Source organism: Sorex fumeus, unplaced genomic scaffold, assembly GCF_029834395.1.
Source record: "Sorex fumeus unplaced genomic scaffold, SorFum_2.1 ptg000008l, whole genome shotgun sequence".
Classification (NCBI taxonomy): Eukaryota; Metazoa; Chordata; class Mammalia; order Eulipotyphla; family Soricidae; genus Sorex; species Sorex fumeus.
In genome coordinates, this window is record NW_026606065.1 from 14,637,252 (window position 1) to 14,653,853 (window position 16,602).

Consider the following 16,602-nt stretch of genomic DNA (forward strand, 5'->3'; position numbering starts at 1 on the left):
ACAAAATCTTTAAGGGATTCTAAAAAAGAGAGAATTCCACTTTTAAAAAAACTCACCATAATAAAATTATCATCACTTATATGATAATATGATTGTTCTTTTTTCTCCCTCACAGTTCTGAGGAAAAATCATCATCAAGAAACTTAGAAGATGCTAATTCTTTCTATAAACACTGAAGAAGCAAATAAATTGATTACTTAAAAGAAAACTAAAGGCAATATTGCCTAACTTGAATATATTTCTTCCCTCTCTAATCTCCTTCTGGCTGAAATTTCTGGACCATACTCAGGAGTGCTCAAGGCCTGCTCCTGGCTCTGTATTCAGAGATCATTCCTGGCAGAGTTCAGGGGATTATCACATGTGGTGCCAGGGACCTAACTGGGGTCTGCAGCTGTAAGGCCAGCATCCTAACCCCTGTATTCTATCTCCAGCTCTGATGATATTTTATAAAACAACAGCAACAAAAATTTCATTGCTTTTATTCTATATTCAAAATGTTTTAACATTTTTGTTCAAGTGAAACTAGATTTATAGAATGCTTTAAGAGAAAATTTGGATGACTTAGGTACTATTATTTTCTGTACTTGCAAGAGAAAACTGCAAATTTGTAAAGCAACCATTGCTTAAACATTGGATTAGCTGCTTCCTCAATTCCTATTTGTAGAAAGCCATCTTCAAACAGTTAACTTCCTCTAGGGTCTGACAAAACATAGTCACTGAAGTTTCAGGATTTCACCGTTAATTGATAGGGGGTATTACATGATCATTTTCAGTTTCCTATACCTTAAACATGCCTTTCAAACCATTCTTTTATTTATATTTTTCAATCTATTCTAACTTGAGTTGTGTCATCTCCTTTCTACTGGATTCTGACTATTACTGTTAGTTATTATTTCTGCTAGAACTGATAAACCAGGAGTTAATATAAGAAAAATATTAAAAGACTGACACTTAGTACACCAGAGATGTTACAACACAAAAACTTAATACTGAATAAATCTTGAATCATTTATAGCAATAGGATGTACTTAAGTAGAAACGTCTAGATATGGTATCATGCAAATGAACTTAGATTTCTGACAATGATCAACATATTGCCTCTCCTAATTAAAGCAAATGTTTTAAATTGCTTTAAAAATTATAATATTGTTTATTTAAAAATCATAAACAATTTAAATTTTTCTCTTCAAAATTCTATTTTTTATAAATTTATATGTAAAGAAAGATATTACCTTTTCACCAATTTCTCCTTTGCTGCCTTCAAAACCTTGCTCTCCCTATAGAAGAGAAATGACAAGTATGTAATAGGTACATTACTTTAACACATGTAAATGTTACAATAATAATGATAATGTTCCCAACAGTGAAAAATCAATAATGGCAATTATAAATCTCTTATAATATCTTTTTAATTTACACTAATGCTAACTATTCCTAAATATTGAAGGAATAATTTTCTATGATAAAGCTAAAATGTCACTGCTGCCCACGCAGTGCAGTTTTTTCTCCATGAAGTTAAGTTGCCTCATGTATAGTACCTTTCTCAAGTGCTTTGAGAATTTCAAACATCAGCATTATAGCTTGGTGGAGAATAAAGTAGTCATTGTTATTACCACTATATTACTATTTTTAATAGGTTAACTAGAAATAGACTTTTATTCTTAACTTTCATGAAATATGAAAATACTAGGGAGAGTTTGGGAAGACTGAATTTAGGTCTGAGTCTTAGAACTCTAGCTTCAGCTCTAACCCCCATTGTCAATTATTTTATCTCAGACAACCTGCCCCTCAGTTACAGAAAAGAGTTTGGTAGCCATCTTGTTGTTGCCTCTTGATAATATATTTGTTCAAAAAGTTTACCAATTCAACTTCACTCTCTATGATTCACATATTTTCTTTCTACTTACTCATTATCTATTTTGGTATTTGTAGTATTGCTTTTTAATCTATAAACCCAACATTGTATTTATTCTATGCATTTTTTGCATCAAATATTTATGAGAGTCCAGTCAGCAAGCAAGTGCTGGAATGAGTCATACTCACCCCCCAAACACACACAACATACTCAGTGCACATTTGAGAGACAAACATAAAGAGTTTCTTATGCCCATATTTATCTATCTTTCTTTTCTGTAATATCTTATATCATAAAAGTTTATTTGGTAGAAAATAATATGTCTTTTACTAGAAGCACAGTCAAAATATATTCTGTATAATGTCTAATCTAGTACATGTATATGTGCCTATATACATACCCGGGATTTCTATAAATATTACTGCTTAATTTGTCCTCAAAAAAAGTACTGGGGAAGAAAGTAGGTTAATTTGGGGATAGGTTTGCTACTGTTTCCCGGTCCTAGCTTTTCTCCTCACAGACTTTCACTTGATCTACTAAGTCAAGCTGACTTCAAAACCACTAAACACCCCCAGTCCACCAGCCACAATGTCAGCATGATGCAGTCACCACAAACAGCTGCTGGAAAGTCCAAAACTATTTCCCAGAAGATAAATCTGCACATCCCTTGGCTTGCAACCTGACTCACAGATGCAGCACATGCTGTATTGATGGGTTTTGTCTAGATCTGCTGTGGAGACACTCACAACCTTTTCACTGCATTGCTGCCAGTTTGATTTTACAATCTTTATCAAGCCAAGAAAAAGAGATGTTTTCAGTCTGTAACTTAAAAAAAAAATGCATCTCTTTTCTTAGAAGGAATATTTAGAAGACAAACACCTAGATGCAATAATCACTTTTGACATCTTCTGTCTGAGACCTGTAAAACTTCTCCAGAGCAAAAAATGATATGCTTGGCCTTGGTGGCCATTTAAGAGTGCATCAACAGTGCTCAGGCCTGTGGTGGAATTAGCTAGCTGGAACTGTAACAGTTGGCTCCAAATGAAGTGACTGCCTATCCCTCCAGGAAACTGGACTAGATCTGTGTCTGTATTTCTAGTGTCACCGGCCAGAAATGTCACTCTAACTCCTTCCCAGAAAGATAATGCAGCTTATGGACAAGAGAAGGACACAGATAAAAATGAAGCTCTCCTGGCCAGTGCTCCTTAGTAAGTGAAAAATTCTAGGCAAAGAAAGAAGCAGCTCAAGCAATGGGAAAGTTAATTTTTTGTAGTGAGGATTTAGGGGAAGAGATTTCTTTTAACTTCTTAGTGATACTTTATGTCATTATGACCGAGAATGGTTAGCTCCATTTGGGCTACACACAACCAAATATAAAAGTCAATCAAATAAAGTCAAAGATAGAAAAGGCAGTGGAAATTTTAGACTGGAAATTGTGAAATAATTTTCAGAGTTGTTACGTATACTCCAGAAAGCACTTCTCTAAAGAAGTATATTGCTAAAACTATGATTAACTCTGAGGGTTCTTTCTTGAAACATTAATGTCCTCTGAAAGACTCTTTTAGGGACACTTGGTTATATCAAGTACATTTTCTGAAATTTCACTCTATTATGTGCAAATTCAGTGTTCAAGTTGTTAAAATTTAATGACACATTGAAAATCTCTTTACCTTTGAACCAGGCAAGCCTGGAGAGCCGTGAAACCCATCTTCACCCTAAAAGAAGTACACAATCAGTTAAATTTGTCATAAAAAGCATAAAGAAATGTTTTCATTCCTTAACAACAAGCTCTAGTGTTGTGGGGAAAGGTAGCCTAATATTAAATGACCCTCAAACGCAGGGACTTTCCATCTGTCCTCATCATACAAGGAGGGTTAGAATTTTCTTTCCAAAAAAAAGAAAGAAAATGGAGGCTCTGAATAAGAGGCCCAAGATAACTGAAATAATGACATTAACCGTGATTCAAACTAAGGTTCCTCACTCCATGGTTCATGCATTCCCATAATAGGCTATTTATTATAGTTTATTTATTTGTTCTTTTTAAAACCTTTGGGCGTATGGGTCTCAGAGATATTGCAGGAGATAAGGCACTTAATGGCCAGCACACACCAATGGGGATGAACCAAAAACAAAAATTAAGTTAAATTAAAATTAAAATATGGGGCTGGATTGATAGCACAGCAGGTAGGGTGTTTGCCTTACATGTGGTCGACCTGGATTCGATTCCCAGCATCCCATATGGACCCCTGAGCAACGCCAGGAGTGATTCCTGAGTGCAAAGCCAGGAGTAACTCCTGAGCATCGCTGGGTGTGACCCAAAAAGCAAAAAAAAAAAAAAAAAATACAGGCATAATATTAAAGCCATATCTATATCTATATCTATATCTTTCTATGAGCTCAGAACAAACTTATTTTGTATATGCTATTATATATATATATATATCTTATCACAATTATATATTTTAAAGGAGACAGAACTGGAATTTGAACCTACCCCTCCGCTTTGTGCACGTAAATATTTCCTTTCCACTCTATCTGATAGAGAAGAAAATGTAATTCTGAGGCCACAGCAACAGTAGAGAAGATAAGGTGCTTGCCTGGCCTGTATTCAACCCCAGTTTGATCTCTAGTACAGCATATAGTCCTTCAAATACCACCTGGAGTGATCCCTGAGCACAAAGCCAGGAGTAAACCCTGACACACTGGATCTCACGCCAACATAATTAATTTAAGCTTGTAAAAAGACTGTTCTCTAAATAATACATGTTTATTATATATAGAAAGATATGTACATATGTGCATGTTTATTTTATTGCTCATTATCTGTTGATTGCCTTTTGATAAAATTTGAAGACATAACAAATGCCATTTTACTTGAAACAATTAGGATAATTTTTAGATCTTTCCATTCATCTGGTTCCTATCTTGGCTAAAAAAAGTTTCCAGCAGATGCCAATCAGTTTCTATTACTATAATTCATGGGTCACTCTGATAAGTTCGTTTTATAAACAGCACACTGGCCAGAATAAGACACTCCTAGGATGATACGCATATTTTAAAAGAAGTTGACAAAATCTGGCTGCATACGTAAATTGACTTTGACTCCTGAATTTTCAGGTTTAGAGAGCACAATCACAATTCTATTGAGCTGTTAGATAGCTAGTGACTTTAAAACTAGTTTATACAGCAATTTCTTTTTACACTTTAGTTTAGATGAAGTTAGATATTATTTCTTAGAATTCTATAAAAAAAACAGAACTTCAACTATCTTAGAGGTTGGGGAGTAATTAACTAGTCTGGCGGTGTGCTATACTGTATGGTTTCCCGAGCACTTCCCAGGGTGCTCCTGGAGCCCCCATATACCTCCAGGGCAGGCTCAGGGTCCCTGGCACTGCTGGGCCTACATAGCTCCACAGCCTCAAGCCTAAGCATTGAAACAAATGCCTAGCTGATTGAGTATTGCTGGCAGTGGTGCCCAGGATTCCTCAGTACTTCTTGGACTCCTAAGTACCCCATCTCCAATATATGAATGAAAAGTGTTACATTGTGCAACTTTAAAATAGAAAATGAAATTTTCACCTAAATACAAAAATATCTTTATATGTATATTTGCTTTTGCTTATTGTAGGGTCATATCTGCCCTTACTAAGGGGCTACTCCCAGCGTAATGTTGGGGTTGCTCCCAGCAGTGTTTAAGTGACTATGTGGTGCCAGGGATGTAAATGAAGGCTCCCCTTCGCAGTGCATACATTCCAACCTTTTGAGATAGCATTAAGTTTGTCCCTAAGGTATACAGTGCACCAGAGCTTTGAAATTGATTCAGAGTATCTCCCTATGCTGATATATTTATATTTTACTAATACATTTTTATAATTTTTAGAAAGGTTTTACCATAGATATGCATGTACACGTATTATTTTCAAGTGTTCTATAGTAAGACTGATGTCATCACAGAATATGCTTAAGGCAAAAACTTGCTGCTCAGTAAAATTAGAAATTTAAGTGTCAACAAAATACGCTTTATGTATATAATAAAATACTATCCCTCAGAAATTTAAAAAATATAGTTCTAGACCTCAGGTATCAAACAACTGTTTTATAAACTTCCCACTTAATTTGATTGACTGGTATTAGAAGTACAGTAATTAATGTCCGGGAACATTTTATGGAAGTTGAGCCTCTTTTACTCATCACAAAGCTGTGCCCATTTGTCTAAACAAGCAGAAATATTTTTATTAGTTCAATATACTGTTTATGTCACATTATAAACTGTACACAATCACTGTAAATCAGTTAAATGTGCTGATAATGCATGCACTACCAATAACGTTTTAAAGAACAAAGGTAGTGGCAGTAATTCTTTCTCTTTTTCTTTGCTCATGATTTAATCTTATGTATGATTTTCTCTGAGTACTGGCACCTACAACCCCACCTCTGACACATGTCAGGTTAGAGCTCCATGCAGTACACTGCTAATGGTGCACTCAAAATCTATAAGGCTGTGATGTTGATAATTTTTGTATCTTTAGCAGACACAGATTTCATAATAGCTTCCATTAAAATATTTACTCTGAATCAATTTCAAAGCTCTGGTGCACTGTATACCTTAGGGACAAACTTAATGCTATCTCCTAAATAAATGCTCACCTAAAATTACTAAAATTGACATATTAATTGCTTCTTTTTTGAACTCTTGCTATCTCTCCATCCTTCTAGTCTCTATATGACAAAGAAATGAAATGCTTTACCGCAGGTAAATTTCCAGATTTATTTGCAATCAATATTTTAACCCATGGGTAAGAGAGAATTGTAATACATACTTTCAATGGCTATCACATTTTTCAATACTTGTTTCTGCAGCCATGAATCTTATTGTAATTTTGTTTGTTTTTAATCAAATGGGCTATTTCCTTTAATGTTACAAATTCAAGCCACAGAGGGGCAAATGAAATATGTAATAAAGAGCAGCAAACAATAAAACTTTGCTGCTGATAACATTGCTGTCTCAGTTATTACCAGGATATATAGTATGTCTTCAACTTCACTGAACGTTCTGAATCCAAAGTTACCTCTTTGACAAATTTTTCAGAAAAGCTTAGGGGTGATTTAGAGCCAGTTAATGGCTTTCTGAAAAACTGATTGAAGGTTTTCAGTTTACCCTCTTTTTATCACTGCATTTTTTCTTGTAGTAAGCACAGCGAAGCATAAAAGATAAGTTATTTGCTTTTTTGATAGCTTTGACATTGGAATCAATGTCTTTTCTTATTAAGCAGGAAATATGTGCATCTGAAGGATACTTGATAAGGTATAACACTCCCTAGGGCAGTCACCTCCAGGCCTAGTATCAATTAGAACAAGCAAAAAGCATAGATTTAATAAAGAAATGAAATTTGCTCATAACTAAAACTAAATCCAGAAAATAAAAAGTTATAAACCATGTTGTAGTGATTATTTATTTGAGAAATTAGACATTCCATTTTGATTAAAAGTCCGAGAGCTTAGAATCAGAAGTGACTCAGTGGCAGTTTTGTGTGCCTCCCTCACCTGTGTGAGGCTGTGGGTGTGATCCTTAGCACAACAACAACAACATTAAGTCTGAGATCTTAATATAGCACCCTTTCCACATTTAAAGTTTCAATTTGATCATTTTATTTTGAGCATATTTTCCAGAAATGTAGTCTGTATGAATGTAATATGCACTTGGAGTTTAATAGTATTTTCTAACTAATTACTTCAGATTCATTAAAAGAGGTTCCATTTCAATTTAACGTTGAATAAAAGAGAAGAAACATCTGCATCAAAATGCTAGAATTGCTGGATGAAAACTAATAAAATTGGTAACTGAACAAAAAATTAGTTTTGATTTTATCAATAACTTGACCTCCACACATCTGACTATAGTTCTGCTATACTCAATATATAATTTTGAAAAGTGACTTTTTGTAAGTTTATTTTGTCTGAATATTAGTGTTGTTGGTAGTCAAGTTCAGGGAGATAGTACAGTGATTAAGGCACTTGGCATGCATGCAGCTGACTCAGGTTCAATTTCTGGTACCATATGTGGTCCCTCAAGCACTTCCAGGAGTGACCTCTGAGTGAAGAGCCAGGAATAAGACTTAGGCACAGCACTGTGTGGCTCCAATTCCCCCACATCCTGAAAAATTTTCGGTACTCAAATGAATATTCTGGAAAACAGCATATAAGTTTCCTACTCTCTTCATTTCTCTTGTCCAGTCAGTCCTTCAATTTCAAGGAGGAATATTTTCTTCCTTAATTTTCTGGGATTTATTTATAAGACATAGTCAAGAAAAATAAGCACCACCAGGGTGGGTTCTGCAGATGCCAAACACTGTAAAAATTTGGAAGACAAGAGAGATGCCAGCAGTTGAGTTATCCCAAGATCGCCAGGACTTAGTCTCTTCCCATCAGGCGTGATGGGAAGACACTAAGTCTTGGCCCCACCAAAGGCCCAGTGCTCTTCCATCCACATCAGGACCCCTTCACTGCCAGAGAAATGTCCCAGCTTCAGGTCTGATCTCTGAGAGGCCAGAGGGACACCTGCTTGTCCCAGCTGATGGTTCTAGCTCCAAAGCCCCTTAAGCAAAACAGCTGCTTTTATGGCTACCAAAACCTCCAAACTTCACAGAGCCCAGGAGAAATAAGGAAATCAGATGGGAAAATTGAGTAGAAGTCCTCTAAGCTCAGTGAGTGGAAACAAGAACATAGAAACCTCACACCTGGCAGCTCAGTAAATCCCCAGGCACTGATTTCAGGAACAACATTATGAGGTGTGTGTTGTAATAAACAGTATAAAGTAAGTTATTTAGTGCCTGCTAAAGGAGCAGGCTTGGGGATGAGGAAATTTAGGTACATTTGTGGAGCCAAGGGCACAGTGGTGGTGAGACGAATTCTGGAATATTTAATATCTGAAATAACTGTACTGTGAAAAATTTTGTAATCCACAATGTTTAAATAAAGTTAAAAAAGAAAAAAAGTTTGGGAAAGAATCACTGAGAGCGGAGAATAGTCCCAGGGCTCCTTGAAGTGTAGCTTCAAGCACAGCTTGGGAACCCACCTGGATATAAATATATATATATATATATATGTATATACATGTAAGTATGTTATATGTATATGTTTATATGTATATATACATATTATATATTATGATATAAACCTATATACTGCATAGGGCTTAATAATTCAAATTTAATAATTCTTTGTAGTTCTTGTATCCTTAATGCAAATAACACACGGAGAGTAACAAATTAATGCTCAAGATAAAGTAAGTTTAAAAAATTAACAAATTAAATCATGTGATAAAGTAAGTTTAAAAAATTAACAAATTAAATCATATCTTATGGATTATTTCAAAGATCGGAAAACCAATGCATCAAAGAAAATGTAGGGTGGATACATGGCTTAATCATAGCAATGTAAATATAAACAATTAGTAACAGTTGAATTCAATATCTACCATCTTATTATCTACTATCATAAGAGCATATGGCTGTATTATATACAACTATGCATACTATAGGAAAACAAGCAAAAAGAGTCCCATAAATATAGTTACACTCAGAAATCCACATTTATATCCACCACTATAACCAAAGATTCCGTTGAGATACTTCACTGCAGTTGCGAGGATCAAACCAAGAGCCTCATACATGTAAGATATACACTGAGTCACTGAGTCACATCCCCAGCTCCTAAAAAATCTTAAAGCCAAGCACTTTTTCTATTTAATTTTCATTGTGAAGAATAAAACCGGAAAAATTCTGTGTGTTTGATGAACAATACTTTCTGACCCAAGTTTCCTTTATTCAAATTTTTACCCTTTGATCTTATTTCACACAGGAAAAAAAAAGTTGTATAGTTCTTACATGACATAGTGCTGCATCACTATTAAGTCTTCTATTCAGGAAAATAATTATTTTTCAGATGGTTGTTTACTTCCCTAACTATACTAGTCACTGTTCTGTGCACACACTGGTCATCCTATTTGTTTTTATTTTAAAGTAGAGTCCTTACAGTGTATGACTGAAACCCAAAAACAAACAGCTCTGTAATGCTCTATCTCATGGTGATTCAATAAAACTAAAAATTTAAAAAACAACAACCCCCCAAAAAATATTCTTCCCATACAGTCCAGAAAATATGTTGAAAGACATGTCCACATAAAAACCTGCATGCAGTGTTTATAGAACCTTTATTTGTGGTTGCCAAAACTCTGAAGCAACGATATTGTCTTTCTGTAGGTGAAAAAAAAAAGCGTCTTCGAGGTTGGAGAGATAGTACATTGGGTACTATAAGGGTCTTGCATATGGCTGACCTGAGTTTGATTGTGACATCCCATATGCTCTCCTGAGTACTACCAGGAGTAAATACTAAGTGCAGGGCCAGAAGTTATCTCTGAGTACTGTCAGGTAGGACCCTAACCTCTACCCCACTAATAAAAACCTACCAAAAAAGAGGTCTTCTCCAGCATGCTGGTAGAGGAGGGCCTAGAGGTATTCTTAGGCATGCTTGCTAGTGGTGTGAGGTCTGTAGGTTTGGTGCTGAGCTACACAATGCAATGCTTCTCCAATCTGGTAGTGCTTGTGGTCCACTGGGCTAGGGTGAGGGCCATGCAGGGTCACAGATTGAACTCAGGCCTCATAAATGCCAGACACATGTTTAATCATCTACCCAGAACCAAACAACATTTCTTTTAAAATGAAGCACTTAGCACTCATCCCTCTAAAAATACCCTCACTCAAACAGAATACACACACACACACCATCTGTTTTCAATATTATACAAAACTTTTTTGATATAAATTATTTTTAATTGAAATTGCTTATGTATATAATAAGATTGTAGCTCACTAAAACCAATAAGCACATATTTTATAATATTTTATCATAACAATTGAACAAAAAATAAAATCAGTTAAGTAAAAACTAATTTTAAAATAGTTTGAAAGGGCAAGTGTTTTTTAAAATGTAAATTTTGGAACTCAGACTAGTCATATACACCCTGTGACATAATTAGGGCTCCAATATAGTACAGATTTATTTTAGAGAGAGCTGTCAATAAGTGTTTGATTTTTCACTGTGAGGTTTGCTCTAGTATAACCTTCATAAATGAACTTCAAACTTCATAAAAATATGGAGAAAATAATTTAATATTGGTCAACTACTGAAATATCTGCCAGTATAATAATTGACATGTGAATCAAGCATCCTAATAAGTGAAATATGATTTAAGTTATAAAGAGTACAGTGTCATCAGTAAGCTCCTAATTAAGGTCAGTGAGATACCGTAACAGTAAACTATTTCCTGTCTGAAGTATTTCTCGTGATGAGTAATTTATAGTCCGACTCATATCAATTACTTCTACTGGAGCTTAATTGCATTCAAGTCATTGGTAACTTATCTTTAGTCCTGAGGTACGTAATTACGAAGATATAAAGTTTGGTGAAAGAACATGACTTTGCAATGTTGTAAGAAATTCAGGAAATATTTTACAAATATAGTATGAATCAAAGGAGATATGGTAACCTGAAGATTTTTTTCTTCTTTTTGTGATAGAAATGAAACAACATAGTTTCTTAAAGAAAATAGGAAGCAAATTCATGAACTGAACACTTTTCTATTTTCTTTCTTTCTAGGAGGATACACTTTGCTGAGTAAATAAGAGACATTATGACCCTATTTATCTGAAAAGATAATTGTGCAGAAAGTACAGTAGATATGTACTTAATTATTGCCACTGGGTTCCTTTCCTGTCTCACATCTGTACTATTTTCTACCAGAGGTCCTCTATTTCTCTTTCTATATCAGGTCTATAACTAAGTTTATATGAGTTCTGAACAACTCAAGAAATCCTTATCCAGGACCAGTCAAGTGCCACATGGGAATACATGTTGGGGTTACAGGGATCAGAGAGACACCAAACTTTTTTCTCCAGGAATTTATTGTAGGAACATAGACACAAACAATATTGGTGATGAAAATAATCACCAATGTGAGTAATCTCCAGACGGTTGACTGTGCCTGGTGGTCATGGAGGCCTTAAAAAAGATGAATTTTTTCTTGAACTGTTTATTTGGTGATCTATAGAAATGCAGTCAAGAAGGTAGGGAAGAAAAGTCCTATTTTCTGTGACCCTCCTCTCAAATCATTCTCTCTTGCTTAATGGGTTTATTATACTGCCTGTCTGTTCCTGGCTTGGCTGACTTAGAACTATTTTAGAAAGAACTAATTTAATAAAACTCTGATACCTTAAACAATAACATATTTTAGAAATACTGAATCACATATTTAAATCTTTTGTTGAGTATCTTAGCAATCGATATCACTAATACAGTAAGTATTCACTGAAACAGGCAGTGAAAAAGAGAGCATGTGATGGCATGTGATCTTTTTTATGGCAACACTTTTATATTTACATGCTAGAGTATCATAGTGCATGAAACCAAATAGAAAAATCATCAGACTACATTCTAGAAATCTGGCTAACTGTTTAGCAAATAAAAGTCAAGTGCCTTGGTGCCAGATTCACTGCATGTGTTGAGCTTTTCATCCATCTGTTATGTTCTCTGCCAACTGCTCTACTTGGGGTGTGAGTGGAAGGCATTAGAAGGGAATAAGAAACCATTAAGACATAAAATCAACTGCAGAGTGAGCAAGTTTCCTTTTTTTCCCCTGTCCTTCTGTTCCCTCTGTCCTTCTCAAATTTCTACTTATTTCAATGTTATATTATAACACCATACTTTCTAAAGATAAGACAATTAATTAAGATTTACTCCAGATAAAGACAGTAATTTTTCATTGATAATTAAAGTGCCATTCCTGTAACAAGTGATATCAAGTGGTGGGTTGACAAAATTGTCTTCGTCAGGGACAATTATTCTATGCATATTGGTTATAGTGAAAGTTTCTATTCTCTGTTCAGATTTGACTAAATCTCCATTAAATGCAGAATGTTATTAACAAGTATATAGATGGTTCTCTTAAGCGATATCTTTCCTAAACTAATTCTTAGACTTAATTTTATAAGCCTTGACAATTTCACAGGAAAGAGCCATTATAAGAACAAAACTGGGCCATCTTTTTATCTGATTTAGTTTGTCCACTCCTACAATAAATTCTAACATACTAATTAACAACAACAATATAACCTTAGTAGCAACTGAAACTGATCTTCTGAAATTCAGTGGAAAATTTGGTGAAATTAGTTAACAGAAAAAGTTAACTGACTTTCAAAAACTTTTAAAATTTTTCACTAAATGCCTATAAGTTTCTGATTCTCTGAGGCATTAATGTTACATCTGGATCATGGCATCACACAGTTCATTATAATTCACAACAGCTACCAGTCATGTCTATATCAGCCTTGTCTGTGCTTTCATAAATTGTAACAGCATCTGCCTTTATTTCCTGAAATGCAGTCTTCTCATAAAGTGTCCTTTAAAGGGAAAATCAAAATTCAAAGATCGTAGTCATTTCTTTTTCCAACATAAAAGAAACAACAAAGACAGCGAGGGAACAATGGATCTTCTCTATCTCATCTCAATGCAAAGGCTTCAGAATTTATAGTGAAAAGATCCATCATACAAAGCACCTCATAATGAGGATAGTTAGCTGGCTATTTTTAAGTTAAGCATCTTGGCAACTCTCTGATCATGTTATCAGATACACTTATTTTAAGTGCCTTAATGCATATGGGTTTTTATCTCTAAAAGTTAACAGTTTCTTTCTTTTTATAAAGGCCAGTACTGTGTTAACATTTTTAGGTTTTGATAAAATAAACACTGTATATCTCTGGCATATTTCATATATGGTGGTGAACATAAAGAAAATTTTCTAGGGTAGATGTTGTTACAATTGGTCTACCTGAAGGTGGGGCAGATACCAATCTCCAAAACGAGATGTGAGAGGTCTGAGAGCATAGGTAGAGTTAAAAGTTTCCATAGATTTAAGGAAAAAGAATATCCTCCTTGGAGATAAGTGTAAAATTCTTTGCAGAATTCTCTTTCTAGGGTGGCATGAAAACAAGAATGTAAAAAAAATTTAAGACTTAATTCAGATCTGTCTGTACAAAAAAATACTTCTGGGTAGTTGAGGAATTCTTCAGATGAAGTAATACAGGAAATGTGCAATTCCTATTGTTTTATATGAAATAAGATTCAAATCTGCCCTCCATTGGTTTTTTTGCTAGGAAGTGGGGAAAATTTTTATCCTCTCTAGATCTCAGATGCAGATCTCTACAGATTATTCTTCTTCCGTGAAGCCACAATTGATAATTCTCCAAATTTCTTGCACAAAATCATAACCATGCTGAAGAGATGTAAGGATAAAGCTCTTTTTCTGGAGTGTACTGGCAGTAAGACTGTACATATCAACTTAGTGCAAGTCTGTATGATATGATAAGTAAAAAAATTCTAAAAGAACATAACTAAATGGTAGTTTTTCCATTCTCAAATTCTCTATGATCCCCTAACCACAAATTGATTTCATAAAATATTGTTTAGTTTTCTATTTTTATCCTGGGTTTCAGAAGGAAAATAATACTCAGTAAACTAATATATTTAAAGGGCTTTGAATTGAAATATTGTATACCCGAAACCTATCATTTTTTAAACATCACATTTATTAAAATAAAGGACATTTTTAATGTCCCATCTAGAAGGTCTGAATTCTTCAGTGCTCATCCACATTAATATGTTTTACATCAAATAAGTTCTTAATGACAGGCAAAGTCTTCTTTGATGTTGTTTAACCACGACAATAATGAGGAAACTGATATTGAAAGAGATGACAATAGGCCAAAGGCCACTAACAAAGGATAAAAATTGAATTTTTAAAAAAAGTTGTTATTAGTGAAACAGCATGAGGTAAAGGTGTAGACTTACAGTTTTTTGTGCTTGGGTTTCAGTTATACAATGATCGTGTACCCATCCCTCCACCAGTGCCCATTTTCCACCACCAATGATCCCAGTATCCCTCTCACCACCCCTCATCCCCGGCCCCATCCCACCCCACCTCTGTGGAAGGGCATTCCCTTTTATTCTCTCTCTCTCCTTTTGGGTGTTGTGGTTTGCAATAGAGTTATTGAGTGGCAATCATGTTCGGTCTATAGTCTACTTTCAGCATGCATCTACCATCCAGGGCAGATCCTCCCAAAACACTTTACTTGGTGTTCCCTTCTCTATCTGTGCTGCCTTTTCCCCCAGCATGTATAGCTGGCTTCGAAGCCATGGAGCGAACCTCCTGGTGCTTATCTTGACTATTCTTGGGTTTTAGTCTCCTATTTTGTTACTTTATATTCCACAGATGGGCTGTAGCGATAGCACAGTGGGTAGGGCATTTGCCTTGCACACGTCCAACGCGGCCACCCGGAGTTTGATTCCTCTGCCCCTCTCAGAGAGTTCGGCAAGCTACCTACAGTATCTCGCCCACACAGCAATGCCTGACAAGCTACCTGTGACATATTTTATATGCCAAACAACAAATCTCACAATGTTACTGGGCCAGCTTGAGCAAATTGATGAACAAAGGGAGGACAGTGCTACAGTGCACTGCTATGTTCCACAGATGAATGCAATTTTTCTATGTCCGTCCCTATATTTCTAACTCATTTCACTTAGCATGATACTTGCCATGTAGAACCACTTGTATGTAAATTTCATGATTTCATCTTTTCTAACAGCTGCATAGTATTCCACTCTGTAGATGTACCAAAGTTTCTTTAACCAGTAATCTGTTCTCTGGCACTCGGGTTTTTTCCAGATTCTGGCTATTGTAAACAGTGCTGCAATGAACAAGCAAGTGCAGATATCACTTCAACTATACTTTTTTGCATCTCTAGGATATATTCCAGGATTAGTATTGCTGGGTCAAGAAAAAGATATTAAGGGCATCCAGATAGGAAAGGAAGAAATCAAGCTCTTACTATTCGCAGATGATAGGATACTATATCTCGAGAATCCTAAATCCTCTACCAAGAAACTCCTAGAAACAATAGACTTGTACCGTAAAGTCGCAGGCTATAAAATTAATACCCAAAAATCCATGGCCTTCCTATATGCAAATATGAGACAGAGGAAAGTGACATAAAAAAAAAACCCATTCACAACTGTGCCCCATAAAATCAAGTACCTCGGAATCAGCCTAACTAAGGAGGTAAAGGACCTCTACAATAAAAACTACAAAATGCTACACCATGAAATAAAAGAGGACACGAGGAAATGGAAACATAACCCCTGCTCATGGATAGGAAGAATCAACTTTGTCAAAATGGCAATACTCCCCAAAGCGTTATAGAGATTTAATGCGATCCCTATAAGGACACCCATGAAACTCTTCAAAAAAATCGATCAAGTATTCCTGAAATTCATATGGAACAACAAACACCCATGAACAGCTAAAGCAATTCTTGGGAAAAATATGTGGGGAGGCATTATCCTCTCCAACCTCAAACTCTACTACAAAGCCATCATAATTAAAACAGCATGGTACTGGAACAAATGCAGGTCTGCAGAACAGGGGTGGAATATCCGTATACACACAACCCCAAATATATGAACATCTAATCTTTGATAAGGGAGCAAGAAATGTGAAGAGGAGCAAGGAAAGCTTCTTTAACAAATGGTGCTGGCATAACTGGACAACCACATGAAAAAAATGGGCTTAGACCTCTACCTAACACCATGCATAAAAGCCAGATCAAAATGGATTAAAGATCTCAACATCAGGC

The 16,602-nt window shown here is 35.3% G+C and overlaps 1 protein-coding gene across 1 annotated transcript in view; it reads right to left on the bottom strand.

The window, feature by feature from the left end:
- The window catches only part of COL19A1 (collagen type XIX alpha 1 chain), a 381,848-nt gene that overhangs the window by 252,354 nt on the left and 112,892 nt on the right, over positions 1-16,602 (bottom strand). Inside the window, exons 10-11 of the mRNA XM_056109815.1 lie at positions 3,526-3,570; positions 1,233-1,277 (exon numbers count right to left, since the gene is read on the bottom strand). Coding sequence (XP_055965790.1) covers positions 1,233-1,277; positions 3,526-3,570 — 90 coding nt within the window. The remainder of the gene's footprint in view (positions 1-1,232; positions 1,278-3,525; positions 3,571-16,602) is intronic.